Source organism: Podarcis pityusensis, assembly GCF_964106645.2.
Source record: "Podarcis pityusensis genome assembly, chromosome: 15".
Classification (NCBI taxonomy): Eukaryota; Metazoa; Chordata; class Lepidosauria; order Squamata; family Lacertidae; genus Podarcis; species Podarcis pityusensis.
In genome coordinates, this window is record NC_138040.1 from 12,945,423 (window position 1) to 12,972,913 (window position 27,491).

General features: G+C 42.1%; 1 protein-coding gene across 3 annotated transcripts in view; it reads left to right on the forward strand.

Moving 5' to 3' along the window:
• Positions 1–27,491, forward strand: part of RABEP1 (rabaptin, RAB GTPase binding effector protein 1) — a 54,444-nt gene that overhangs the window by 8,178 nt on the left and 18,775 nt on the right. Inside the window, exons 2-9 of one of the 3 annotated variants that reach the window (XM_080982887.1) lie at positions 15,063–15,188; positions 17,099–17,302; positions 18,523–18,683; positions 21,627–21,746; positions 22,602–22,737; positions 23,556–23,734; positions 24,172–24,210; positions 25,392–25,514. In XM_080982887.1, coding sequence (XP_080839013.1) covers positions 15,063–15,188; positions 17,099–17,302; positions 18,523–18,683; positions 21,627–21,746; positions 22,602–22,737; positions 23,556–23,734; positions 24,172–24,210; positions 25,392–25,514 — 1,088 coding nt within the window. The remainder of the gene's footprint in view (positions 1–15,062; positions 15,189–17,098; positions 17,303–18,522; positions 18,684–21,626; positions 21,747–22,601; positions 22,738–23,555; positions 23,735–24,171; positions 24,211–25,391; positions 25,515–27,491) is intronic. The other 2 variants (XM_080982888.1, XM_080982889.1) reach the window with 2 other exon arrangements.

A 27,491-nucleotide genomic window follows, 5' to 3' on the forward strand; every position in this document is an offset into this window, starting at 1 on the left:
GCATAGGGGGGTCTATCCAACCCCCCATTTCCAAACCAGTCCAAACGTTATCTTTCCAAATCTGGCTTTTTCCAAGTTCATTTGTCAAATCCAAAAGCTCATGTTCCTGCTGGGCTGCAGCTCCCTCCATCTCTGGCGCCCAAGATTCCGCAACATCTTCTTCTCTCATCTGTTCTGTCAGGGCACACTCCTGATTTAATTCCTGGGTGGGCTCCATATAGTTTCCCACTGCCTGTTCAAAAATTCTGACCGCATTAGTCATCAAATCCGTCTTCTCAGTTAACTGTTCCAGTAGGGCATTTGTTTTACAGAGAGCACACAACAGAGCTTCTGAATACATTGTCCTACAAGGTCACAAGCCTATTCCCACGATTGTAATCTGTGACAGCTGCAAGCTCCCTGGAATTAGTTACAGTTTCCCAGTCTCCCTCTAGGGGGAAAAACTTCTATTTGTTCTTGCAACAAAGTTTCTTTTTTGAGATATTTTGTCAATATTTGTTCATTTAAAATGCGAAAGGAAACAGTGGAATCACTATGTTTCTCTTCTTTTAGCTATCTGTCAAAAACGTTTGTCTCTGGTCAATGAGCTTCAAACGTCAGTCCTGACACCCCGCTCCAGAATCAGGACGGTGGAAAGTTACTTTACTTTAAACTCACTTCTGCAGGTTTAAACAGTCTGAAAAAGATCCCCCTTCTTCTCCTGCTGCCGAAGGGGGGTTCAAGAATTTTAAATGATGAAAGCCAATCCTTTAGAAGCGATTTTCTGAGCTCTAGTTTACGTTGTCTTTGCTTTATTCTGTCTACAAAGAAATGGAAGGCTGACTTCCTGTTTAGACCTTCCCGTTTCAGTACCAAATTGAAGTAAATTTTTAAGTCCAATTCCTTTCTGCTCGCAAGTCCTTATTTAAAGTCCAATTGTTTAAAATTTAAGTACTCACGGGTACTTATTTTAGAAACCAAATTGTCCCAGGAAAAAGGCAGCGCTCTCCGGCAACGGCTATGCGGCTTCGCTCCACGGAAATAGCAGTTGACTCACAGCACCGCGCCACTTCCCCCTCTTCGCTTCGGAGCCCGTTAGTGGGTTCCTTTGCGGGTTGGGGGGGCACTAAGGGTGCCCGCCGAGTCCCATGGTCACAGGCTTCATCCGCCTGTGATTTTTAAAAGGGTCCCCGCTTCGCCGTAGCGGAAAAGACCCGTTTCGCGCGGAGCTAGTCCCTCCAGTTCAGAGGGAGTCCGCCATTGCCGATGGCGCCACCCCGGAAGTCTCCAAGTGTCCCTGTTTTCTCCCCAAGGTGATTGGGGTAGCAGTGCATGTAACACTACTATAGCAGCATGTTGGCTGAACTTCTTGTCTCTTTTCAAACTGAAACGAAGTGTTTCATTTGAGTGAATCACAGGATTTAATGTGTATTCAGTTCGTTGTTCTTGTGAAGCAATTAAGTGGAGAAAGTTAAATGAATGCAGTTTATGTGAAGTTGCTTGTTATGACTGATTGGAGCTTCATAGATTTATTGTGTTTGTGATTCAGAAATTTTTGTGGGCCTTGCTGGCCAACCAAAAATTTGTAGTCGCTAGCAACCTGCTCTCTCCCAAAGGAAAGGATTGTGTCCCTGGCTTAGTGCTATGTCCCCATATACAATGTCAAGGGCAATCTTCTATTCTCTTCCTCAACTCCAAACTTGGACCTGGATAGCAGGGTGAGGTAAGGATTGCTCCTACAGTTACATTGCTCTTCCAAAGTATTTGGAAAAGCAGCAGCAACACAAGCCCCCTTCTCCCTTCTTCAGGGAGTAAGTCTGCAGTATATCAGTTTGTTGCTGCACTTCTAAGGTGCTTGGAATGCTTTTGAAATGCAGTGCCAAAACTGTCCACAGTCCTTCTCCTGATCCTTGAGGTGTGGGGTGGGGAATCATTCCCACAGTTGCACTGGGTTTTTTAAAGGATTTTTGCAGCTATTATAATGACTATCCTACTTTCTACCTCTGAGATTGGCTTGCCCCATTTGTGTTTCATTTCCCCAAATCTGTTTCTGTAGTTTAGAGGTCAATGTGTATCTTCATGTAGCCAAAATGGCACTATCTATGCACAAGAGAGAAATATTAACAGACTTTAGGGAAACCTCAATGTTTGCAAAAGTACCAAAAAGAAGAAGAAGAAAAGTGCTAAGGGGTGTTTTGTTGTTGTTGCCAAAACAGTTTAGTAGGAACTGAGTGTGGCAGTGGACTGCTGACAGACTGTTGGGAGAGAAAAGGAAAAACCAGGTGAGAAAGAAGATGAAATGGAGTATCATGGATGAGGGCATGGCTGGGTGGATGGATGGAATAAGAGCATTCCACCTTGCAGTATTTTCTAGCTTTCTGACATTTTGGGTGCCTACAAGGATTTTTGCAATGCTGGAAAGCAATAGCCAAAGAATAAAAGTGAAATATGCAGCAGATCTTTTTGTCTTATAATTGCTTTCATAGCAAAAGCAACTTCTTTATCGGAAAATGTGGATTTTGTTCTTATCATCTCCTGAAGAAGAAGAGCAACATTTTTGTCCAACGGCCTGTCCAGCTACTAATTTTGTATGTTCTTTGCTTACTTCAGGATATCTTCAGGGTGCTGTGCAAAAGCAGTAGTGAATTCCCTGGGTGTACTGTAGCCTTTATGTAAAAGCTTTATCATTCTCTATAATTACTAGGGGGTATGGCTGGTTCATCCATGAGGCAAGGTGAGGCGACTGCTTCGGTTGGCAGGATCCTCTGGGGCAGCAGATCCTGATGTTGATTTTCTTTCCTCTCTTCTTTCTGATGTAGATCTTCCCTCACTCCTTCTTTCCTGGCAGGAAGTGGGGTACCATTTTGGGATCTGCTTTAGGTGCCAAAATGTATTGGGCCAGCCCTGCTTGGGGGGGAAACAATGTATTCTATATTATTATGAGCTGGTGATTCTAAGACCCACCCTCACAAGTTCTGTAGTTATCTCTTCCTGCTGTTGCTGCTGTCCAGTTATTTGTAATGTGACTGGGTGTTTTAAGAGAGAGAAAAATCAGATCTTCCACCCCCTCAACCACACTCCTCTGCTTGCTCTTCAGCATCTCTCCCATGCACTGAGAAGCTTGGGCAGAAATGGAAGGGGCTCTGTTTCTCCTGCCGCTTTGCTGAAGAGCCGCTGCGCAGAGAGGGAGAGAATATTTTTTTTCTTGTTATCCTCCTCTAAAACTAGGTGCGTCTTATGGTTGGGTGCATCTTATAGAGCGAAAAATACGGTAGCCATTACTACAGGTGATCTTATATTCCTCTAAATAGAGGAATGTTTCTGAAGGATGATTTTGCTGTTCTCTTTGTGCAATTGCCTATACATTTTGCGCAGTTGCTTATACATCATGGTGATAGTGGGGATAAAGTAGAGTTAAAGAAAACCATGTATACAGTGTGTTCCTGTTTTTGCTAGGAAATAATGGACAAAGATCAGAGTCTTAATGATGGATTCACAGGATTTCCAGCCAAAGGTTTTCTATGTACTGGGAAAAGTGAAAAAAGGAAGCCTGCCCCTCTCTAGTTGAGTGCAATTTTCCACCATGCCTCCATAGATGATTACTGTATGTGAGCAGTTTGATTAGTACTAAGCAACTGCATGGTGGATGTGTGTAACAGTGATATAGATCAGTTTTAGAAACTGAGATATGAAAGCTAAAATGGCACCTTAAACCCAGGTTGTGGGCACAACAATGAAATGTCTAGGCGTGCTTTTTTATAACAAAAATACAAAGCTGAAAATGAATGAACTGCAGCTCTCTGCAGTTTTAATCTGAAATCTTAGGCACAGTACTGCGCTCAGAGCTCAGAAACTGCTCGTGCTAATGAAATTCCCAGTTGCAAAACGCATCTGGAACAATGGGAGTTTTGAACAATGATATAGATAGTACGACTTCAGTGCAAAGAAGAGAGCAGGATGATTCTTGCATACATCAGGACTTTCAACAGCTCTACTGAGTCGTCCCGGAAGCTATCAAAGCAACTTCAGGAATGTCAAAAGCCCCATGATGTGATACATGGGGTCAAATGTATGCTCATTTGTCCCTGGGCTTACTGGATTTGGGCTGACATGTTGGATGAGGCAGCATGGAAGCCTTAGCAGCTGCAAAATAGTTTGATAGGCCATGAAACTCATTTGGGAAGGCACTTGGACAAGTCATTTTCCTGTTACCATAACCTACCTTTCAGAGCTGGTATGAAAATAAAATGCTGCTCTGATGTTTGGATGTTAAATGTGGTCTGCACATTTAAATAATAATACAGTATGGTAAACATTCAAATGGAAATAAACTGTGCTATATCCAACTCTAATTGGAGTAGTCCCACTGAAGTTGATAAACCTAAGTTAGTCATGTCCATTAATTAAAATGGGTCTCCTCTGAGTAGGACTGACAATGGATGCAACTCCTTTCAGCCATGGAAAGTCCAGATCTTCACATAAGATGGCACATGACAAAGACTGAGATAAATACTGTTGAATCTTTGGTTTAGCAGACTTGCTTCTTCCTTCTTCCTCTGTTGATGATGACTTTGCAGCTGGGGTATGCATTTTTTGTCCTCAAGAAGTGACAGTTTCCCCACAGTGAGAAACATCATGTATTTTTTCACTCCTGTAGTTTTAGTCTGTAGCCTCTTGGTTTTCATAATATGGTGCTTGAAGGGTACTGTACTTTCCTGGTATCAGCCAGTTACTTTGGGCAGTGGACAAGCTCTATTCAGCCTTGCAGTGGCAAATACATACATTTGGGGTCTGTAACTTGAAAGGTTTGTCATCTTGACAACCTTCTTTCAAACAAATATGTGGGAGGGAGGTGGGGCTGCTCATATTAATCCCTAGATTCCAGTAACCTATGGAAACATGTTTATCTCTAAGAAAGTGCATCTTTTTCCAAAGCTATCAGGTGTTCAAGGACAATGACAACATCATTCTCTTAAGAATTTAATGAAGTTAGAGCTGATGCTCATAGGGTTCCAAACTGAAAGGAAAGGCTATTCGTTTTAAAGTGCAAGGTTCTGATCTGTTGATTTCTCTTCTGTGCCAAGGAAATATAAAATTCATGTGTGGAATTAATTGTTTCAGTTAAGTGGTTCTGTATGGTGTAGTTTCAAAAAATCACCACTAAGTTTTTAATTTGTTTGACAAAAGCAGGAAGGAAACATAGAGAGATCAGGAACAGTTTGGCTGTAGAGATAGGAAGGAAATGCAGAAAACTGAAGATCCAGCAAAAATCTTTGTTTCTTTAGGATCCTCTTCAAATCTGTGAATTTTAACATAGACTGGATAGAATTTACAGTTTTCAGTTCATAACCAGGAGCAGATTGGTAAACACAAACCCTGAAACATTCTCCCTTCTCCTACTGAGTGATTTAGCCTCAGTGGTTATAAGTTGGAAATACCACATCTTGCTCTTGAACACTTCTTATGCGAAAGTCATTTGTAAGAAACCCTTGGTTTGCCTTGTGACTGGATCCAGTTGAGCAAGTATCAAGTTCTTCCTTTGGATAAAAAGCATTGAATAACCAGATTGTTGATCCCTGGATAAGAAGCTTGCCCCTTTCTCCTGAAACTAATTTTACTTGTTTTTTATCATATTATTGCACTGCCAAATATAAAGTTGTCTTATGAAAGCCCCTATGCAGGTTAGTTAGCTGTTTGTAATATGTTTAAGATAATTGTGATAACTGTTGTCCCGTGGCTGTTATTTTAAAAGAAAGCCAGTACCCTATACATGTATTTTTCTTCAGGAGAACCCATAAATATACTTTGTAAGGCAGTATGACCCTTGTTTTTTGCTTATCTATTATTAGTTTGCCTAATGACCCAGGACAGCATAATACAATTTGTACTGGCACACATGAAGCAAAGCATTCTTGTACTTAAACAAAAAACCAAAGATTCTCTACATTGATGTAAAAGTTGGCTAGAAAGCAGTTTGTGGCTTTCTAGGTCTCTGCTCATCATAATATTGTTAGTATAACCTCATTTTCAACTTTATTTCTCCCACTGTGATTTAAGAGAGGAACAAAGACAGTTGTGCTGTTGAAATAACGAGAGATCATATTCTACTATCTTCATATGCTTGCAAGCTGCTGCATTATAGCTTGTGATAGTTTGTAACCTCTGCTCACTGGGCAAGTTGACTGCCCTGGATCTCTTGCAAAATACCAGGTAGCTACTAGTGATCAGGAAATGTAAGTGAGTAGCCAGTAAGAGAAGTTTTACTATGCTTCTAGGTTTGCCTGTGTCTATTGCAGGTCTGGGGGGGCAAGCAGCTCTTACTCATTCCCTTGGGAACAAATGGTGCTATAATAAAATACAGAACTGGGAAGCTGCCAGCTACATAGGGGCATTCATGACATAATGGAATATCTGAAAATATTTGACTGTGGTCAGAAAAGAAGTCAACTGATGGGCATGCCAACCCCAGCCTATATGAATCTTGACACCTTGCAAAATTGGATGAGGGGAGAATATTACACACCCTTCTCATAGTAGCAGAATGGCCCCTTTGTGGTCAAAGGTGTTGGGCGATATGCGTGTGAAGAGATTTACCAAAGATTTCTACCCCCACTCCCTTTAAAGCCTATACATAGAAAAAACGAATATTCATAGTAAATGTGTCTAAATTGTGTTGGACAACCCATTTTTTAACGATTCATTTATTTTATATTATCTGGTTTAAAAATGTGCTATCCTATTTGGTTTCTGTGCTTGATGCACAGTTTAGCTCATTCTCATTTCTGTGTTTTAAAATTTCTGAAGTGCTGTCTTTGAGCAAAAAGTGTTCTTTCTGTGTCTCATCCAGCCTCACAACAATCCTGTTTGCCTGGCTGCAAATTCAGTCTGTCAAGTCATCAGAAACCCAATAGAGCAAGCACCTATTGTTCCCACGGAACTGAGGCCATGGGATACTTGCTTAAAGTTGTCCTTAAATATATATGAGTAAAACTCTTATTACAAAGAGTATGCATCCCATAGTGGGGTGTTTTTTTTTGCTAATGGAAGCAGTTCCACATTTGCAAGGCACGGCCCTTGATTTTTGCCCAGCTCATCCCCCTGCCCCACCCCTCGTGCCTCTCAAAACTTCTTTTGAGGTCTGGGGGACCCTCTGGAACAGTATGGGAAATGACATAGAGAGCTGCAATTGGGAACAAGACTCCTAACTCTGTTGATGGTTATGTAGCTTGTTTTGCTGCCTGTAAGAAGGACAAAGCAGTTTAGTAATTTATCCAAAGGGAACCTCATGACAGGTATGTAAGCTGTTTCTGATTTTAAGGTTAGTACTTCCACACACACCCATGTTGTCCCCCCTGAATATTTTATTTGACCTTAACTGGATTGTTACTGATGCATAGACAACCCCCTTCCCACCTACTTGCTTATAGACTAACCCAGTACAGTGGAACCTCGTGTTACGTACTATCCTCCTTGCGAATGCTTCGAGTTACGAGCTCCGCTAACCCGGAAGTAGAGGCTCCTGGATGCGAACTTTGCCCCAGGATGCGAGCGGAAGTCGCGCACTGGCAGCACGGCAGCAGCTGGAGGCGCTATTAGTGAAAGTGCACCTCATGTTACGAGCGGTTTCGGCTTACAAATGGACCTCCAGAACGAATTAAGTTCATAACCGGAGGTACCACTGTATAATATATACAGGTAGGCTGTGGAACTGTTTGGCATTCATGGAGCTGCTACAAAGTAAATGGGTTGGTTGCTGAAGTTCTGATCTTTCTAAGCATGGGTGCTACCAGCTCCCTCACAGTCATTTAATACTACATCAGTAACTGTCTCCTCTCGTCCCTCTGTAGGATCCTTGTGTTCTGAGGAATAGCTGTGCATGTATCATATATGGGCCTTTGCTATTGCCGTTGTCTTAGAATAAGTGACCAGTCCCTGTATGTGTTTTCTCCCTGCTTGGTATATGGTTATGCAGTTGCATTGGCCTGGTATTATAGAAGAATACAGAATCAAGGGGGGCAAAGGGGTCTGTTGTGGGAACAGGAATGACACAGAAGCGCATGTACATTGCTGGAAGGCAAAGCAATGCAAAGCAAATTATCTGGTAGCAATTCACATATAAAACACACAAAGCATTATCCAGTTAAGTTGGCCTTGCTCTGAATATTCATGTTTTTTTCTCTGAGTTAAATCAGGCGAAGTCAAATTGCTTCACCTCTAAACTGAATGTTCATACAGAGATTAATATGATTTCATTCCAAATCTTTAGTTAATCTAGATTATTATCCTTGTTAATACAAGCCCTGAGGGACTTTCTTTCACCCATTAACTGTTTTGAAAGAGACGACTCAAGTTACTGTATGACTTAAAAAAAATTTTTTTGCCTCCTACCTTATGAAAACTACCCAAGACTGTTACACAATTTAGAGCTATGGTAGCAAAGAGAGATTGACAGGAAAAGCAATATAGCTTCATCATCTCTTTGAATGATTATGTGTACATAAATCCTCATAACTGAGAACCAAAAGGGTGATGGGAGCATAGCCCATTTGAAATCTGAATTGTGGGTGAGAATATATTCTTCTAGGCCTTGTGGGGGGGCAAGTCTAATTTTTATTAAGAAGAAAACTAAATGAAACAGAATCTTCCTGCTGTTAGAAAATTTTCTCACTTAATTTGTGGGCCAGTTTACATAGGTAGCTGAGATGGCAACTAGTTTATAGTACAAACTTTGGAGATGGTTAAGGGCTTCTCTTGCCTTCATGCTGCTAGGGAATCCTGACAGAGGAGAGCCATTCTCACACATGTCAGACACGTGCTTCCTTTTATCCTGAGGCTTTAAAGGGATGAACAAGTTTTATTTTTTGATTAAACATGCTTTGTGCTGCAAATGCTGTGAGTTTTCCAGAAGCAAATGCTGGCAGTTACTGGGCAAAATTGTCTATGAGATGGAAAGCAAATAATCCATTCTGTCTATTTCAGTCATAAATAAATAATTTGAGGCAGAGGCACAATGATGTAATTGAGGGGCATGGGATTATCATAGTGGTCCTATTGCATGATCCCAAAGAGATACAGGATGGTATCTTATGGATCATACTGACTATGATGATTTGATAGCTCTAGGGCCTGGCATACTTCAGTAAGGCTCAGCTGGGCAAAGGCAAGACTTGTTTATCAGCTTTGGCATAAAATGGCCTGTAGATCAATACTTCTGGAATGTTATATCTTTGGTTCCTGATTTCAAAGTCACCCCGGACCTCTAATCTCCTTAATAGGGTGAAGGCTCAAAACATTTTATGTGTGAAAGATGTGCATGAAGATTGCCAACAAAAACTCATTGGTTGCCTTGCAATTGCCTGGAGGCCATCTGTGTGGTGTGCTGCAATACATCTATCATCCTTCAAATGTGGCATAGAACTCATTGTTTTGTAGCCAGCATAGCTACTCTTCTGGACTATTGTTTCAATAGATGGCTTTCACAGTCTTCATTCAGAATGTTTGGTCCAGCTACACTTAGGTTGTTCTGAACTTGTGATGGCTTGTTTTGTTCTTGTTGCATTCAGGAAAAATGTCTGTATTGTGAATTTGGAATCCGACTGTCCTCAAAAATAATTCTATGGATAATTAGCTGTGCCTAAATTCTGGAGTGGCCTTCATGTACTTTGAAAAACTAGAAACTTTAGCATAGTTGCCATTGAAATCTGGCCAGTTTCAAATATACTGGGTATAGCTGACGTTATCTATCTATAACATCTGTTTCCCAGTTCTTTGCATATGTGAAAGACTTTCGTTTTCCCTCCTCCAACTAAGTTCACAAGTAGAGCAGTCCAAATGAGGCAAAGGAGTAAAACCCCAGGACCATGAAATCTAGATCTGTGCTGGGCTCATGTCAACAGGATGGAAGGTGGAGAGGAAATGGTGTTTCTCCTATTACTTTTCATGCCTTTTTAAAAGTGTGGTTTTCCTTGTCCTCAGTCTTGGCCGGAACAAGTGTTCCTGCTCCAGGGACAGAGTATAGCATCTCTCATCTAACCTGACCTGCTCTCAGAAAATCTTTATGTCCTCTGTGTAGTGTCCACAGCTGCAAGGAGGAGCTTCAAGTAGGAGGCTGTCCCAAGGCCATAGGATTCTGCCCTAACAAAAGTTAGGCAGTCAGGCAATTATTTCCTCATTCCTTCCATCCTCGAAAGAAGTGGTAGTTGAGATTTGGATTCCAGGAGTGAGTGGGACAAGAAAGCATGAGTGGAGAGTTCATGAATCTGAAAGAATGGGAATTCATGAAGCACCTTTACCAAAGCCCCTAACTCCCAAGATTGAGTTGACCTAAAGACTCTTTAAATCTGAATTTTATTTTGTTTTTCTAATTAGACACAAATGCCAAGTATGCTTAAACTAGAGCTGTGTCTAGCACTGAACTGCCTGAACTAAATCTAGCTTTCAAATAAGCATTTTCTCAGTCTCTTCCTTCACCTACACTTTCTTAATTGCTAAATTAATTGAAAAGCATCACTCAGAACTTGTGGGAGGAATGAAGTCTGTTTTTACTTCTCATAGCACAGTTCAGAAAGTGTTTCAACATACTTCATTATGCTTAACCAATTTAAAAGAAGACTGCTACTTAAAAAGAGCTCTTCTCTAGGTTAGGTTAGAGTATGAGGATTTTGGTTTGGGTTGTGAGCCAGTTCCCTTATTTGCTGTTTATCCTGGTGCTGGCACACATCTTTAAGATGCGGCATAGTCAAAACTGGTTCTTGTGTTACTCAGCTGGCCAGTTGAGGGCCAGGAGAATAAGAAAGGAAGTTGTCGTGTGTGTGGTGTGTGTGTTTCCTAGCCAAAAGTTAGACCAGAGATGGGGAACCTATAGCCCTCCAGGTGTCGGGTCAGATTGACCAATGATAGGATGATGGGAGTTGTCATCCGGCCACATCAGATGGGTCACAGGTTCCCCATCCATGGGTTTGAGCAACAGTTTGGCTCCTGAACAGCTGTGAACAGAGTGAGTTGTATACCATGAAATGCACTTCCTTTTATACTCTCTCTTCTCCAGCCTCTTCGTAGCTTGTCTCCTTCCTGAGGTCAATATCTCCTCCAGATTCCATGTTAAGAGGGCTCAAGTAGAATTTAAGACTTTGGGTGGTAAGAGATGCTCTATGCAAGGGGGGGGGGGAGAAAAAGGGAAAAGTAGTAATAGTTAGGAATTCTTGAATTAGAACAGGTCAGCTGTCAGCCCTCCTGTTCCTCAAGTGTCATCTGAGAGCTGCTGTTCCATTTGTCTGCCTCAGTAGGAGAGGTTGGAATCAGGGCTCATTCTACCATCTTTGCCAAAAGCCCAGTTCTATCAGGTACCTGCTACCACTGAACCACGCAAGCTGGTCATTACAAGAACAACTATTTAAGAATGAGTGCCTGAGTTTGATTTCTTTTCCTCGTTCCTTCCTTCCCCTCTTGTCTTGTGTGTTGTATTTTTTTAGACTATAAACCTGTGGTCAGGGCCTGTCTTGTTTTAATTAATTGTATGTAAGCCACTCTGGGAGCTTTCTTGGCTGAAGAGCAGGGTACAAATGCTCCCAGTAATAAGAAGTCTGCTTCAGAGAAACTGGTATGACAAGCTTTTTTTGGACATAAAAGCAAAGCAAAATGAGAGATACTGTGAATTGTAGGAAATAAGTTTTCCTATGTAGCATGAATTTTGTGGGCCCCATAGCAACCTCATTCCAGTGCTTAGAAAGCATCTTGTTCTGTGTCTCCTGTTTCAGTCAGATGGTATTGTATTAGTGCCCTTGGCCTACCAAGCTTTGTTTACTATATACATAACCACTGTAATTACATATGGAAGATTGTAATACATTGAGGAATTGTGAGAGTACAGCTGCACAAATATTAAGATGGAAAAATACATAAATAGTGACACCAATTTTGTTTCATATTTCAGATCGTTCAGAGAGGTTTGGGACAGTCCTCTGTTTCAATATGCATGTCTGATACTATTTTGACAGAACAGTTACTTAACTTTGGGATGTTTTTTCCTAAGTCACTTTGACTTGAGAATTCTCATGTTCCCCAGCCTCTAGTTTAACCCTGATATTTCTGAGTGGCCCTAAGTAAGTCTCTTAATCTCAGCTCCTTTATACCTTGGGAACTGCAGGGGACCAGGATGTCGATAGAAAGAGTGTGGTGATAATGGTGTTTTTGTTTCTCCATGAATTGACTGAAAACCCAGAGATAGCTGCTTGGAATATAATATAGTGCATGGCATGATAGGGCCTAAATGGGCAGTGCCGTGATATCTAATCTGCCTGTATCTCTGTCCCAATTACGTATGAAAATTGCCTACCTGGCAAGGTTGTCTCTGGCCCCCAGCCCCCACAGGGTATTTGATGCCCAGAAGCAGGTGCCCAAGGGAATCAGGCCCTCAGGTAAAAAAAGGTTGTCTGGTCTAATTTAGAACATATCAAAAGAAATTTGAGAGCATGATGCTTACAATTAATATTATCCTATAGTAGCCTAAAGGTGGATGGTGTTAGTACCTAGAAATCCATGTACACCAACTTTTATACCAGACCCAAAAGACCCAGAAACCCCTCACAGTTCTGACAGGTACTCCCATATGAAGGCATCTAGAACAAGGGGGTATAGCATGGCAGGTGGAAGCAGCCTTCTCCTGATAGCAGCCACCTTCTCTGTGGTTGATAGAGGCACCATAGAGGAGATACAGAGCTTTAAGGTTTAGAAGATTGAATAGAATAGGTGTGCAGGTGCTTCTCTTCTTAAAGATAGCATGCATGCTTACTGTATGAACTCATTTCTGAACCCCCCCCCCCTATTATATATGAAATGGGTATTTAATACTTCAAGGTGCTTTAAGTGCATTTGTTAATTGAAAGTTTTACTGCAGGGTTTAGCAGGAGCCAAAGTGGTGCTCAGAATAGAAACAGGATACAAGCTGGTTAATTTTTTGTGGTTAATCTACTTGCCTAGTGTGACTTAGAACTTTTAATATTGGTTGGAAAGGTATTATTGTGAGGTGGAGGAGGGGTAGGCTGTACCTGGTATCCTAATTCCTGGATCCAACAAGAATTCAATTGCTGGAATAGCCAGGCATGTTTCTTGGTAATGACCTAAGCATGGTTCTTTAAGGTAAATAAAAGAAGTGGCTTTGTGCTAGAGGGTAAGTGGGTGGACCCCCCTCCCTCAGATTTCTGGTAGTTAGAAAGACAAGGCTGTAGTTGAGATGTGTGAGTTAGAAGCTAGAAGCAGGCTGCTAACTGGGCAGCTGAGAGACAAAGCCATGCCTAATTTCTGGTAGAATCAAATGCTGTGGCCATGGGAGAAGCAAGACCCTCTTGGGGTGTTAATACAGTGACCTTAAGTTGATCAGCGGGTAAGAAATTGTAGTAGTAGTAGTGGCAGTAGTGGTAGTAGTAGTATTAATAATAATTCTGTTAATTTCTGTTAACACTTGAAAACGTGCTGCTGCAGTTGTGGCAATATGTCCAACTATGGTCATGTTCAGTTTTGTTCACAGTTGGTGAACTAAGTTGGACCATTAGCCCAGTACTGTCTCTTATTGTACTAGCAAATCAAATCAAATCAAATATTTATTTTTACAGTATTTGACCAGCATTAAAGAAGCAAAATAAGAAGCAAATAGAACACTTTATTCAGATATGTATACAGTGATACCTCGGTTTAAGGACAGCCCTTTTTACGAACTATTCGGTTTATGAACTTTGCAAAACTGGAAGTAGTGTCTTGGTTTGCAAACTTTACCTTGGTCTAAGAACAGAATCTGAACGGTGGAAGGGCACCGGCGGCAGGAGGCCTCATTAGGGAAAGTGCACCTCGGTTTAAGAACAGTTCTGTTTAAGAACGGACTTCCGGAATGGATTAAGTTTGTAAACCGAGCTATCGCTGTAGTAGGATAGAATAAAATGGGCTTCAGTGTTTTACAGAGTAATAGTAGCCATGTCACAAACTCCACAGTGGAAAATTACAGAAGTCAGTTCCTGGTGGGTTTTGCTTTCTGCAGCACAGTGCTTTGCCACACTGAGAGTGATTGATACATTTTGATCTGAGAGGTGCAAAAGGATGTAAAATGCACCTGATCATCCTGACATATCATACGGTAACAGTTTTCCAGTGTCTCAGGCTGTAGTTTTCCCTATCACCTTTTAAAATGAAGTTATTGTGGATTGAACCCAGGACCTTCTGCAAAGCATGTACTGTACCACTGAGCTATGGCTCTTCCCTAATGTAAGTGAAGAAGCAAAGGCAGCTTCTGTGTACAGGATTACCACCCTGCATATTTTGTGCTTCAAAGTGAAGGCTTTGCAGTGGGTTAAGTATTGCTTTGTCACAACATGATAACTATAAAACAGGACAGGACACCCCCCCCCCATTATGCTGCCCATCTGACTGTGTTGCCCCAGCCACTCACATCAAACATTAAAAACTTCGCTATACAGGGCTGCCTTCAGGTGTCTTCCGAAAGTCAAATAATTGATAAAAATCAGATAGGATTCATACTAACCTGTGCTGGTTCCTTCTAGTCCAGGGGAAGACATGAGGGCTAGAGTTGGTGGTGCAGTCCATAAGGGCATCTGTTGCTTTAAAAAACACAAACTAGCAAACTAGCCCTACTGTTAGGTAGTGTGAGGCAGCTGCCACAGGCACCAGATATTGGGGGTGCAGAGAATGGTAGTCAGAAGTTTGATGATGTGTGTTCTGTGGCCTGCTCTACACCTCCAAAACTTACCTGTCACTTTCTGACATACTGGAGGATGCTGTTCATGTCCTATTGGTGAAACTAAGGTTCATTTGCCAACCCAGAGACTATTGACTGGAAGGGCACATCTCGTCTTTTGCCTCAGGCAGTGAAATGTCTTGTGCTAGCCCTGCAAACCAGTTAGTATCTAAAGCATTAAACTAGCCAAGGGCAAAGCTGTCAATCTGGACAAACTCTTTATGCTTTTTGCCATGTTCCTTTCTGAAGAATAATTTGCCTTAGTGAGTAAGTGATGAAATGCAGCTCGTTTGATTGTCGAGGTCATGTGCCTTTTTTCTCCCCATTGGCCCATTTTTAGCTCTCCTTCAACGAGTAGCAGAACTGGAAAAAGTCAATGCTGAATTTCTACGCACGAAGCAGCACCGTGAGCAGGAATTTAATCAAAAGAGGGCAAAATTTAAAGAGCTGTATCTGGCTAAAGAAGGTAATACTTAAATTTACTGAATGTAGAAATTGTAGACATTCATGTGGTCTTTAGAGTAACTGAACAAATAAGCTATTTTAATTTGGTGTCGTTTTATCACATTGTGAGTTTGAGGTTTCAACTACATGCGTTGTTGTCTTGCAGAATGTCACAACTGTGCACTCCAAAACGAGTCACTACCAGAATATGGAACGACACAGAACATCACACCTTAAAATGGGGATATATAGTGCTTGCATTCATTGCTTCTGTCTCTTGATGTGGGTAAAACCACCGGACACCTGTGGATTAGGTTGATGTATCTAGTTACATGTCTAGCTATATTTAGCTCAGCTTCTTTGTGCAAGTTTAGAGAACACCTCAGGAAGCGTCAACTGATTGGAAATGTTGGTGTCATCCTGAAACCTCCATGGGGAGCTGATGATCCCATTTGTTTGGATAGAAGTGCCATGACTACTAAGGAAACGTATTCATTGTTTTTGTGTTGACTGTTGTATCGCAGACTTCAAGATTGGAGACAAAGAATGTCCTTGTTGGTAGTGAAAAGAGAGCTGGTAACTAAAAGATCTGAGACCAGACTCAAACTTTGGTGGCTTTATGAGTGAAATACACCCTGGGCATATTGGTAGAAGTTTGGCAAGCTCCGGGTCACAGTACACAGACAGGTCTGACTCATGCCCTTATCAAATTAGATAGACTACTACTTAAATTCCCATGACTCCTAAATATGTGCCCTTAGAAATTCCAAAGAAGCCTGAACCACTACATTAATGATAATCATTGATATGTCTGGAATTTTTTACTTGTATATTACTTTGGACTTCACTTTCCTATACAGATGGAAAGTTTGGGAAAGCTTTTACACCAGGGATGGGGAACACCCCCCCCCCAACGTGTTGAAATCTCTCAGGGAAAGTGGGGAGCATGTTCCCAAAGTGGGCAGGACCAACCCTCGCACCCCATTCACATGCCCTTCCCTTCCCTTTCTTCCCTTTCTCACTTTGGCTTCCTTCTGTGTGGTGAGAAATGGGAAGCCCTTTCTCAGTGCAGAGGTAAAATGCTGCAATCTGTTGATGTATGACGAAGCGGCAAAATAGTACAAGTGAGGGGCATGGCCTAAGGGGAAGGTGTGTGACAGGGGTGGGGAGACTTCAGACTGGTGGTATTTACTTTATTTTGTACTAGAACCCTAACCAAAGCCACCAAAGAAAAATATATCATTAGATTTAAAGAGCAGGATATTATGAGCATATTCCGAGACTAGGCATTTATTTCTGTACAGGAATCAGTACCAATACCAGAACTGAATGAGCTCATATTCCTTTCATACCAAAGTCTGTTCCTAGTTAGCTTGCTCCATTTCATCAATCTAATTTACATGGGAAAATACCGATTTCTTGCTATTGTTAAAACAATTGTGCTTCAGAATCTCCCCGCCTTGCCCGATCTATTGCAAATCACCCAATAATCTAACAGTAGGTTTGATCTACCTTCTGCCCAAGGGAGAGTGTTGCGGGGCGGATTAAGAGGCCTGGTGAGTCAGATTAGGCCCATGAACTGGAAGCTTCCCACGCCAGCTTTATATCACCAATCCTAAAGGGAGAAAGGGATTGGCAGTGATGTAATGCAGAAGTTCTTGTACTAGGAAGTTCTGTTTCGTAGCCAAAGGAATAATTATTTTTGTGAAATATAGCTGAGCATAAGGTAAATTTTCCCACTCCTAGCATGGTAGAGGCATAAGTGAGATGCCAGTGATCCTCTTGGTTAGATGAAGCAGTAAACTAAGTGTAGAGTTTACAGACTCATTTATGCCTAAAATGAGGAACAGCAGGAGTTCTGTCCCCTTGGCTTCACTTTGAACCTCTGCATTAATGTATTGTGCTTTTAAGTGGAACTACTTTTCATTTCAGAGGATCTGAAGAGGCAAAATGCAGTACTTCAGGCTGCTCAGGATGATCTGGAGCAACTGCGAGCGCAGCTTACGGAAGCCCAGGCTGAAATGGAGAATATTAAAGCCATTGCGACAGTATCTGAAAATACAAAGCAGGAAGCTATTGATGAAGTGAAGAGGCAATGGCAGGAAGAGGTTGCTTCTCTGCAGGCTATCATGAAAGGTGGGACTGGTGGAAATGGGTGAATTGCTATCAAAAAAGTTTCATATTCAGTGATATCGCTGATCCCCAAACCACTGCTTTAGTAGCACTGAAACCACATGCTTGAGATATCTCTTGTAGAAAGGAGAGTGTATTATTTGACGTTGGAAGGTTCACGTTGACATTTGAGGTCATTCTTCAGTATGTTTTCTGGCTTTCTATACTTTTTGCAGCCCCCAAACTCATTTTGCATTTAATTATACTGTACTTAGCAAATTATTGTCCTGTTTTTCTTAAAGTTTACTTCTAATAGGTAATATATATATATATATATATATATATATATATATATATATATATGAAAACTCAATCACAAGCAAGTTAGAAATGGCAGAAAAGAGATAGTCTTGTGTATTTAACAAAACTATGAAACAATCAGCAGAAGGGGAAAAATACAGCAGAAGTTAAAAGAAATAAACATTTGCCTTCTGAATTCCTGAACTGTCACCTCCATCTTTGTAGACCAGCCCTGGATTTAAGATTGGCAGGGAAGGCCAGTTTTTAATTTGATTTCCACTGCCCTCAGAGGTTTCAGGAATGATGACACACATGAGAGGGTCTTCTCAGTGGGGGTCCCTACAGTTCCGGGACAGGTCAAGCCTGGAACATTTTTGAATAGCAAGTGAGAAATGTGCTAAATATATAACAGTGTGACCTCTGAACCCTACTTGTTTGCTTGGGAAGTATGTTCCTAAGGTGGAGAGGATCCATAGCTCTGTGGTAGAGCATTGCTCTTCATGCAGAAAGCCCAGGTTCAGTTTCTGGCTTCTCTGTGACTGGGGGTGGGCCATCCTCTTCTTGAGGCTTTGGAGGACTGCTGCCACTCGGAGTAGATGAACTGGGCAACTTTTGGCCCTCCAGATCTTGCTGGATCCTGACTGTCAGCTGTCTCAACCAGCATGGTTGGTGCTCAGGCACGATGGAAGCTGTAGTCCAACAACATCTGGAAGGTACCAGGCTCTGAACCCTTGCAATAGGCAATCCTGAGGTCAATGGACCAGCATTCTATCTCTGTATGAGGCAGCTGCATACGTTGTTGATTTCAGCAGGACATCAAATAATCTGCTTAAGGATCTCACTCTGAGACATATACCAGCCTTTTAATGAGCTTGTCACCTAAAGAAGATGTGGGGGATTAAAGAAGTGATGAGCAACTTGTTATTGTTGTTGTTATTAAACAGAAACTGTCAGTGACTATGAACTCCAGTTTCATCACAGGCTGGAGCAAGAGCGAGCTCAGTGGAACCAATACCGAGAGAACGTGGAAAGGGAAATAGTGGATCTGAGAAGACGTCTTTCCGAAGGCCAAGAAGAGGAAAACCTGGAAAATGATATGAAGAAGGTAAATCAAAGCATACTTCAACATGTAGTACTGCCAGATTTGTTTGGAAGCTGTTTGCCCATTGTCTTTCTTCTTGAGAACTGGGAAATAAATAACATAACTAGGAGTGTATCCTCTTTTTGTCATGACTAGTCAGCTTAGAAAATAAAAGTAGGAAACAGAAGCTGGTATGAACTAGAAATGTTCTCTTTCTGCTTTGAAACTTGAAGCTGTGTGCCTGTGTTGAATTATTCCCACAATATTTAGGTTTGTAGCACAAACATCTCTTTAAGTTATTCTCCTTCCTCCCCTCTGTTCTCCCCCAACATAAACTCCATTCCTGCTATTCTGCTTTCCCCTTGGTAGTACCTGCTCAGGCACCCTGAGACAAGTAAGCAGGAAGATGCGATAGAGATGTGGAGAAAATGGATAGAGATATTATTTCACCCTCTCGTAATATTAAAACCTAGGATCATCCTGTGAAACTGAAGATTTAAGACAAATAAAATGTAATACTTCACACAGGTCATAGTTACACTACCACAAGATGTGGTGGCGGCTGCTATCTTAGTCGATAAGTAAGATGGCTGCTTACAGGGGGATTAAACAAATTCATTGAGGATGCAAATCAGTGGCTACTAATCATGGTGAGACTATACCACCTGTAGAATTAGAGACAGCATTCTCCGGTATACTTGTTATACTGGAACAGCAGCAGGAAAGGGCTATTGCCCTCAGGTCCTGTTTTGTGCAGTTTCCATAGGGATCTGGTTTGCTGCTGTGGGAACCAGGAATGTTGGACTAGACAGACCAATGAAGGTGCACCTCCAGTCATTCCCATTTGGCCCCTGGTATGGTTTGGCACAAACTACAGTCACCTGATATCATGTGACTGTAGACATGGGACAAGTAAAGCTGTCCCTCCCCCACCTGTCAAAGTGGCATGCAGGAGGTTGGGGAGGGAAAGGGTTCTGGATCTGGCCCACTAAACCTTTGATCCGAGGGCTCTTCTTATATTGACTTTTTCTTAAGCACAGGGCCATAGACAGGATAATTATGATAAAAGGAGTAGGAGAGAAGCATCCATATACTGTCCTGATTTCATTGGAGGAAGAGTGGGTAATTAAACTCTAGCATACTCAGTCGAAGTGTGGACACAACATTGAGAGTCCATGTCTGAGCAGCAGATCGTCACAGAAACCTGTGTATAAGCAGTACTTGTGATCTGAAGAAGCATATATGAAAGATAGGCCTAGCAGCCATAACTCAGTCTGGTCTCCAGTCATATAACCCATGTGTTCAGAGGCTGTGAATATTTGACAACAGGTCAATAGGGCACAGGTATTGCTGCTCTTGTGAACCTCTGTTAGCCCATGCCAAAATGTGCCTCTTGGTTGCCTGACTTGATCGGAAGCAGTGCTGCTGTGGGGTAGTGTGGGAGATGGGCAAATCTTAATGAGGTGTAGCCCACCAGGAAATTCTCTTGTGCAGGTCCTGTTTGTTTCAGTGGGACTTGTATAGGGGAATTCCTGGTGAATTCTTCCTTGTACAAACATCTTTCTTTTGTCTCCTTGTATGCATATCCCTATTGATATAATTTGAAAATGCATGCTTTTGTGTGTGTTTTTAAAAATAGAGCTGTTATAATGAGATGCATGTGAAATTTTACATAAAGTACTGATGCACATGTAGTTGTTTTTAAATAAATATCACAATCTTTTGTCGCTGAGAATTGGTGTTTTGTGAAATGCAGGAATCTGCTTCCCTTAAGTCATATTTCTAATTTTACACACAAAGTGTGGTTATAGTAAAACATACTTAGTTTTTTGGACAGAATGGGAGCCTTAATGCTTAGGCTCCTCTGTGGACTAAAAATGATGGCATTGATTGAGGCATTTAAGGAGTTGGAAGCTATTTCCTGGAACGCATCATCTGCTTAAAAGGCAGTAACATCATGACTTTGTGTGTGTGAGAGAGAGAGAGAGAATGAGAGAAATTTGCAATTGTGCAATTATGGCTACTATGTGTAGTTACGTTCCTGACATGACATAAATACTTGTAGATATTGGCTGACCTAACTGGCTGCTTTTTGGCTACTTAAAATTAACTGGCAGGGGCTGATACGTTCCTGTGTGTTGATGTTACAGGTTTAAGGCATGTTTGCATAAGAATGTCTTCATTATCAGCTGAGTGTGGAGGCAGAGGCAACCTGTGTCCCTCCAGATGTTGTTGGGTTACAGTTCTCATCATCTTTAACCATTGGTTGAAGCTGATGAGAGCTGGAGTCCAACGGCATCTGTAGGGCCATTCAAGCATGAAAGCAATAGAAAGACGGTATCCCTGTCCCAACCTGAAATAACTGCAGCAGGGTGCAGGAACCCCCTGTCCTGATGTGAAATGTTGGGCTGCGTGGAAAGCACGACATATTCATAACTATTTTGAAATTTTAATTCTGTTGATGCCTCCCTTAGCCTTCAGTAAGTTAGGCTTAAATATATATATATTTTAAAATGATCTGGGCCATGACTGTTGTCAGAGGACACATTAACGCAGAAGCCTTGTTTGAAGTTAAACAGGCCTGGTCAGTGTTTTTTCATGGTATCATTTTAATGTTCTAAGTGAATTGTTGAACTTAGAAAACTTTGGCTGCTTGATTCAGCAAGAGCTGCTAATTTGAGGTCCACGGTTCTATACTTGAGAGTAAGTCTCACTGTGAGACGTGCTTCCCAGAAGACTATGCAACATATAGCCATCCTACACAAACATGTTTGCTACTGAAAGGCTACAAAGTCTGAAACCTCTGAGCTCTGTGGCCCATCTCAGTCTTCTGAGACATTTGGGGCATGTGGGTTGCATGGGAGTATTCCAATTTGAGGCTGCATTTCTGTTACATTTCAAGCAATAGAACAATAAATGAACCCTGGGCCTTTGTTGGTTTGTTACATCATTTAATGTTGACTTCAGGCCCAAGAAGATGCAGAGAAGCTTCGTTCAGTTGTGATGCCCATGGAAAAGGAGATTGCAACTTTGAAAGACAAACTGACAGAGGCTGAAGAAAGGATAAAGGAGCTGGAGGCTTCAAAGGTGGGTGAGGAAAATGTCCAAAGATCTTGTGTTTGTAAGATTGCAATGGGGTCATCTGCCTTGATACAGGAAACTAATATTTTTCATAGACTGTGCTTCTCAAACATCTTGAAGTGGGACCTGCCTGTAAACTTAATATTTCAAGCCCTGTTTTCCCCACTTGTCTTCAGCAGAGGATTGTAGAAAATCTTGTATAGCAGGCAGATCTTGAAAGATAAGCAAGCAACATGTATTATCTAAGTCTAAAGCTTCAGGCTCTATCTTTCCACAGATAGTGGTAGGAAAGGTATTGTAGAGATGTCAAATTGAACAGGGCAGAGATGGTTGTGTGGACTAGAGAACTACCAGTATGTTCATTTTGGGATACAGAAATCTTGTATGTATATGGCCTTTCAGTTGGTGTCCTCTGTGTTCTGAACAACAAAGAATACGTTCCAAGATCTATTTACTGTTCTTTGACTCTAGTTTTTCATCTTGGCAAGTATATACACTCATTGCAGATTTGTTAGTTTCTAGCATTTTCAGATAGATTTGATTGACTTCGATGCTAGTAAGTTCTAGTGATTTACTAGCTTTCTATTCAAAATGACTAATGATAGTATCTTTAAATGCTGTTGAGCATTTAATGGCAAATAATAGGAGCTTTGCATTTACAATGGTTGTGTGTGCCACCACAAAAACTTGATGGCAACTATAGAATTGGAGTAAAGGACTCTCAGTGGAGTTTGTTATTCCTAGAAATGTGCTTGAATTCACTAAGTGGCTATTAACTTCAGTCTTTTAAGTACAGCAACTGAAGCCAACTGCATGCATTTCACCATAATCTTCCTCTGATTGATTATATACCTTTTTCAGGTTAAAGAACTGAATCATTATTTGGAAGCTGAGAAATCCTGCAGGACCGATCTAGAAATGTATGTGGCTGTTCTGAACACTCAGAAATCAGTTCTGCAGGAAGATGCAGAGAAGCTGCGGAAAGAACTTCACGAAGGTGTGAATTCTCCCCTTTGCTAAAAACATAGGAGGTGGCAACAGTAGACCTGTGCTTTAGATGAGGAGCGGGCAGCCAAGTGCTTGGGCTGAGCTGCATGCCCACATTGGCTTCCAGAGTGTTCCACTTACTTTCCGCACAGTGGTATCATACAGAGCGTGGTGCTGGGGATCATTAGAGTTTTAATCACAGGGCAGTAAAAAAGGTGGGGATTTGCAGGCAGGGCTTGTCCCAGACTCCAATTCTGCAATTATTTTGCACATAGTTAAACTATGGAACTGTCTACCATGGGAGGCTACCCACTTGGATGGCTTTAAAACAAATTCATGGAGGATACAGCTATCAATAACTACTAGCCATGATGGCTGGGCTCTGGCTCCACAGTTGGAGGCAGCAGTGCTTCTGAGTACCAGTTGCTGGAAAGCACAGGAAGAGGAGTGTGCTCTTGTGTTTGAGTTTCACTTGTGGATTTTCCACAGGCATCTGGTTGGCCACTGTGAAAACAGGATGCTGGATTGGATGGACCATTGATGCCAAGAAGCAATGGGGAGGCAGGAGGTGGGCCCCTCCAAGCATGTTAATTGCTTATTTACAGTCAACCAGGGTAGAGCCTAGCCTAGATCATATAAATGGTGACTCTTGCGAGAGTAAGTGCCTTCTTTGTTTCTGTGCAAGAAAATGTGAGCATTTTCTTAGATTTAAGTAAAAAGCTCTAATGTGTGGAATAGCAAACAAATGTAACCAGAGTTACTTGGGTGAGAGAAGTGAATGGTGACCATTAAAACCCCAATTCATTATCCTTGTCTGTTTCTGCATAGTCTGCCATCTACTAGAGCAGGAACGGCAGCAGCACAACCAGCTGAAGCACACCTGGCAGAAGGCCAATGACCAGTTCTTAGAGTCACAGCGTTTGCTGATGAGGGACATGCAGTGGATGGAAATGGTGCTGACCTCTGAGCAGCTTCGGCAAGTGGAAGAGCTGAAGAAGAAAGATCAGGTTGGTGTGTGGGTGTGGGTGTGTGGGTGTTGCAATCAAATATCGTTGCCTTTTTCAGAGTATAATAATTGTGGGTGTTTGGTGACAAGGAGGCTGGAGTGCAAGGATGTGGGGAGCATTTGTTTCTGGGTTTCGAATATTTTTTGACATATGTTATTAAGGCAGAAATTGTTTCAAGGAGGTTAGTGTGCATTGTCATGTCTGTACACATTTACAATGGTTGTGTGTATGTATGTGCACCCAAGATAGCTGGGCTTCTTTGTTTTTCTTGTATCTGCTGTGTTTGAGACAGCAAATGTTTGTTTGTTTATTTGTTTCATAAAATTTATACACTGCTTGATTGTAAAAAAACCAAAACAACCTCAATGCGTTTTATAAAAAGACCTGCTCTGCGTGTATTTGATTTCTCTGTGAAGGAGATCGCTTATTATTCTTAGGTAACACTGAAGCCGAGTACAGTCTCATCCATAAAAAGGGTAAACATTTTTACATGTTCAATTTCTAAATGACATGTGACGCATATTTGTGAGATGCATGCAACTTGCTGCAAATGGCTCTGCAGCTGGGTTCACTTGCTTGAGTTTTGCGCTTGGCGTGCACTTTCAGTTCTTGCCATGTGCGCAAGACGAGGGGTCTGTGGAGATCCTCATGCTCGGCTCATAAATGACCTAGGATTTGCAAATACTGGAGGACTATTATGAAGACTCAAAATGAATGTGAGCAGAAAGCAAACCTGTTCTTCCCTGCTGCATTAAACCCACATGTCCCAAAGCTTCCCTATGGTAGAGACCTTTTGCTTCCAGCAGCAGTTTCCCCTCCAGGCAGCCCTTCAGATCATCTGTCATGCAAACCAGCTGCTTCATTTGTTTATGCTTGGTGACTTGAAAGGCTGCACTTGGGCTGTGGAATGTGAGCAGAATCAAAGGGGGCGGGTGCTGCTTGCAGTTGGCCATGCCTGTGTTGAATTTAACTTGCAACAATTCCAGTAGATGCACTTGCATAGTTGAGCACCCCTGCTTCAAGTTTTTGCCCCATCCCTGTTTGTTAACACACTTGTGGTCTGGACTGAGATCTATGGAGGCCTGATACCATGTGTGACTAATACTAATTGATGGCAGCTGACTTCTAAGCTGATGCAATAGCAGTACGCCTAGATTAGGGATGAGGAACCTATGGCCCTCCAGATGTTACCAAACTGACTCCCATCAGCCTTGGCCAGCAGTGCTAGTGGTCAGGGGTGATGTAGTTCAGCAACATCTGGAGAGCCAAAGGTTCCCCTTCCCTGATCTAGATGACTAGAGGGTTGTTGTTGTTGTTACAAGCTCCCCTGCCCCCAACCTTGCAGGGGGAGTTGACTAGAGGATCCTTTGGGTACCTTCCAACTCTGTGATTCTATTATTCGTCCACCATTTTGTGATTGTGTTCAGTTGGACCTTAGAGCTTGCAATCAATTATTCGTTCAGTCCAGAACTTGAGTCATTCTGACACCTAAGGCTCCATTTCTCTTTTGTTTGCAATATTTTCCTTTGGGACGTCCCCCCCCCCCCCCCCCATTCCTTCCCTGCTTAGCAAGGTGCTCAGGCGTCATCTGCCACCTTGAAATTCATAATGGTATAAGTGACGCTGAAAGGACATCAAAACACTTCATTGTTTTTAGGAAGATGAAGAGCAGCGGAAACTTCATAAAAGGAAGGAAGACAAGCAGAAAGGCCCCGATGATGAATCGAAAGTAAGCTCCATCACTCATGATGAATCCCTTCCGCAGTTCCTTGGTGAAGAGGTAAAGCTGATTTGTTTAGCATGTGTTTCCCAAAACATTATTGATTGTATTTAATTTTAGCAAACGCTACTGATGGCAAAAATCAATGGAGACTCCTTGGTAGCCATCTTGGCTTATTCAGACCAATACTACAATGTGTTGAGAGCAAACTGCGACCCTTATCATGGATTCCAGGGTTCAAACCCCCACTTTGGCCATGAAGCTCACTGGGCCAGTCACTCACTCTCAGTCTAACCTACCTCACAGGGTTATTGTGAGAATAAAATGTGGAGAAAGAGAACTACCTACACCACCTTGAGCTCCTTGGTGGAAAGGTGGTGTTTAAATGTCAACATAAAATAAATAAAATAACCTGTAAGGAGTGCGACACGGCTTGGAGGACAGGATGCACTTCACTCTTCAAAGGAACAAAGAACCGTGTTGCATGAGGGTTACCTTAAACCCAATACCCCCTGTGGCAGGCAAGTCCTTCACCTTGTTGCAGTAACATCTAGGGATATTTTCCATGTGATCCTGTCTTGTCACATGAGTTTTCTCATTCACTGCTACTTACTTACATACATACATAATTTTATTTGTATGCTGTCTTCCACACCATGCTCAAGCTGGCTTGAAGCATGAAAAAAACCACATAACCACAACATAACAAAAAGTAGTCATAAGCAATAAATAAAACATTAAAAAATACACAACCAAACTGAACAATTTTCACATAAATCACAATAAGTACTAAAATAAAGTTACAAAAAACCAATAGCAACAACTCCCCCCAAACCCGACATCACCCTAGTCCAAGAGTCTGCTCAGCAGCCTCAGCTTTTGTAGCTGGAGTCAGTCAGGGACCGCCCTCCCAGGCCAGGTGGGAAAGGCCTGCAAGGCAGGGAGCAGGTCTTCCAGGACTCAGCCAAGATGGTCTCCTGCCACCTCAGCAGCCCCAGCCTTTGTAGCTAGAGTCAGCTTGCTTATCATGTGTTGCCAAACTTGAAGTCTTAGCATGATGAATGGTATTTTTGGTGTATGATCTGCCTTTTAAATGTATGGCTATAGTCTAGTAAATGTGAAACAAATGGTGCTGGAGTAAGACAAGACCTAAATGAGCAGAATGTAATTTTCCTTGGCTTTGCATAAGATTTTGGCAAGAGATACCGCTTGTTGGAAACCACAGGAGGGGAGAGTGTTCTTGTGCACGGGTGTTGCTTGCTGGTTTCCCTTTGAGGCATCTGTTTGGCCACTGTGACAACAGGATACTGGCCTAGAAGGGCTTCCATTGGCCTGATGTGGCAGGGCTTATCTTACATTCTTGGGCCTGTCCTTTTAAAAATAGTTTAACAATTGACAGTTGATAACTATATACTCAACATACTACTCAGCCTACAATGGAATGCAGATGTTTCAGCTCTTTCCCAGTGAATTCCTACACTGTTTTGTTTTTGTTTTTCCTTTTGAAATATTTCTCTCAACCTTTGGGACCTTCCCCCTCTTTTTTGGAATGAAACATGAGGCATCAGTTATCCAGCAATTTTCTAAAGCCTTAATGTCACAAGAATTAAATCCTCATCTTAAAACTCTGGTAATATGCACATTAGTAGGGACGCGGGTGGCGCTGTGGGTTAAACCACAAAGCCTAGGGCTTGCCGATCAGAAGGTCTGTGGTTCGAATCCGCATGATGGGGTGAGCTCCCATTGCTCAGTCCCTGCTCCTGCCAACCTAGCAGTTCGAAAGCACGTCAAAGTGCAAGTAGATAAATAGGTACCGCTCCGGCGGGAAGGTAAACGGCATTTCCGTGCGCTGCTATGGTTCACCAGAAGTGGCTTAGTCATGCTGGCCACATGACCCAGAAGCTGTACACCGGGTCCCTCGGCCAGTAAAGCGAGATGAGCGCCGCAACCCCAGAGTCGTCCATGACTGGACTTAACTGTCAGGGGTCCCTTTACCTTTTAATATGCACATTAAAGATTTGGATTGCACACAAAACC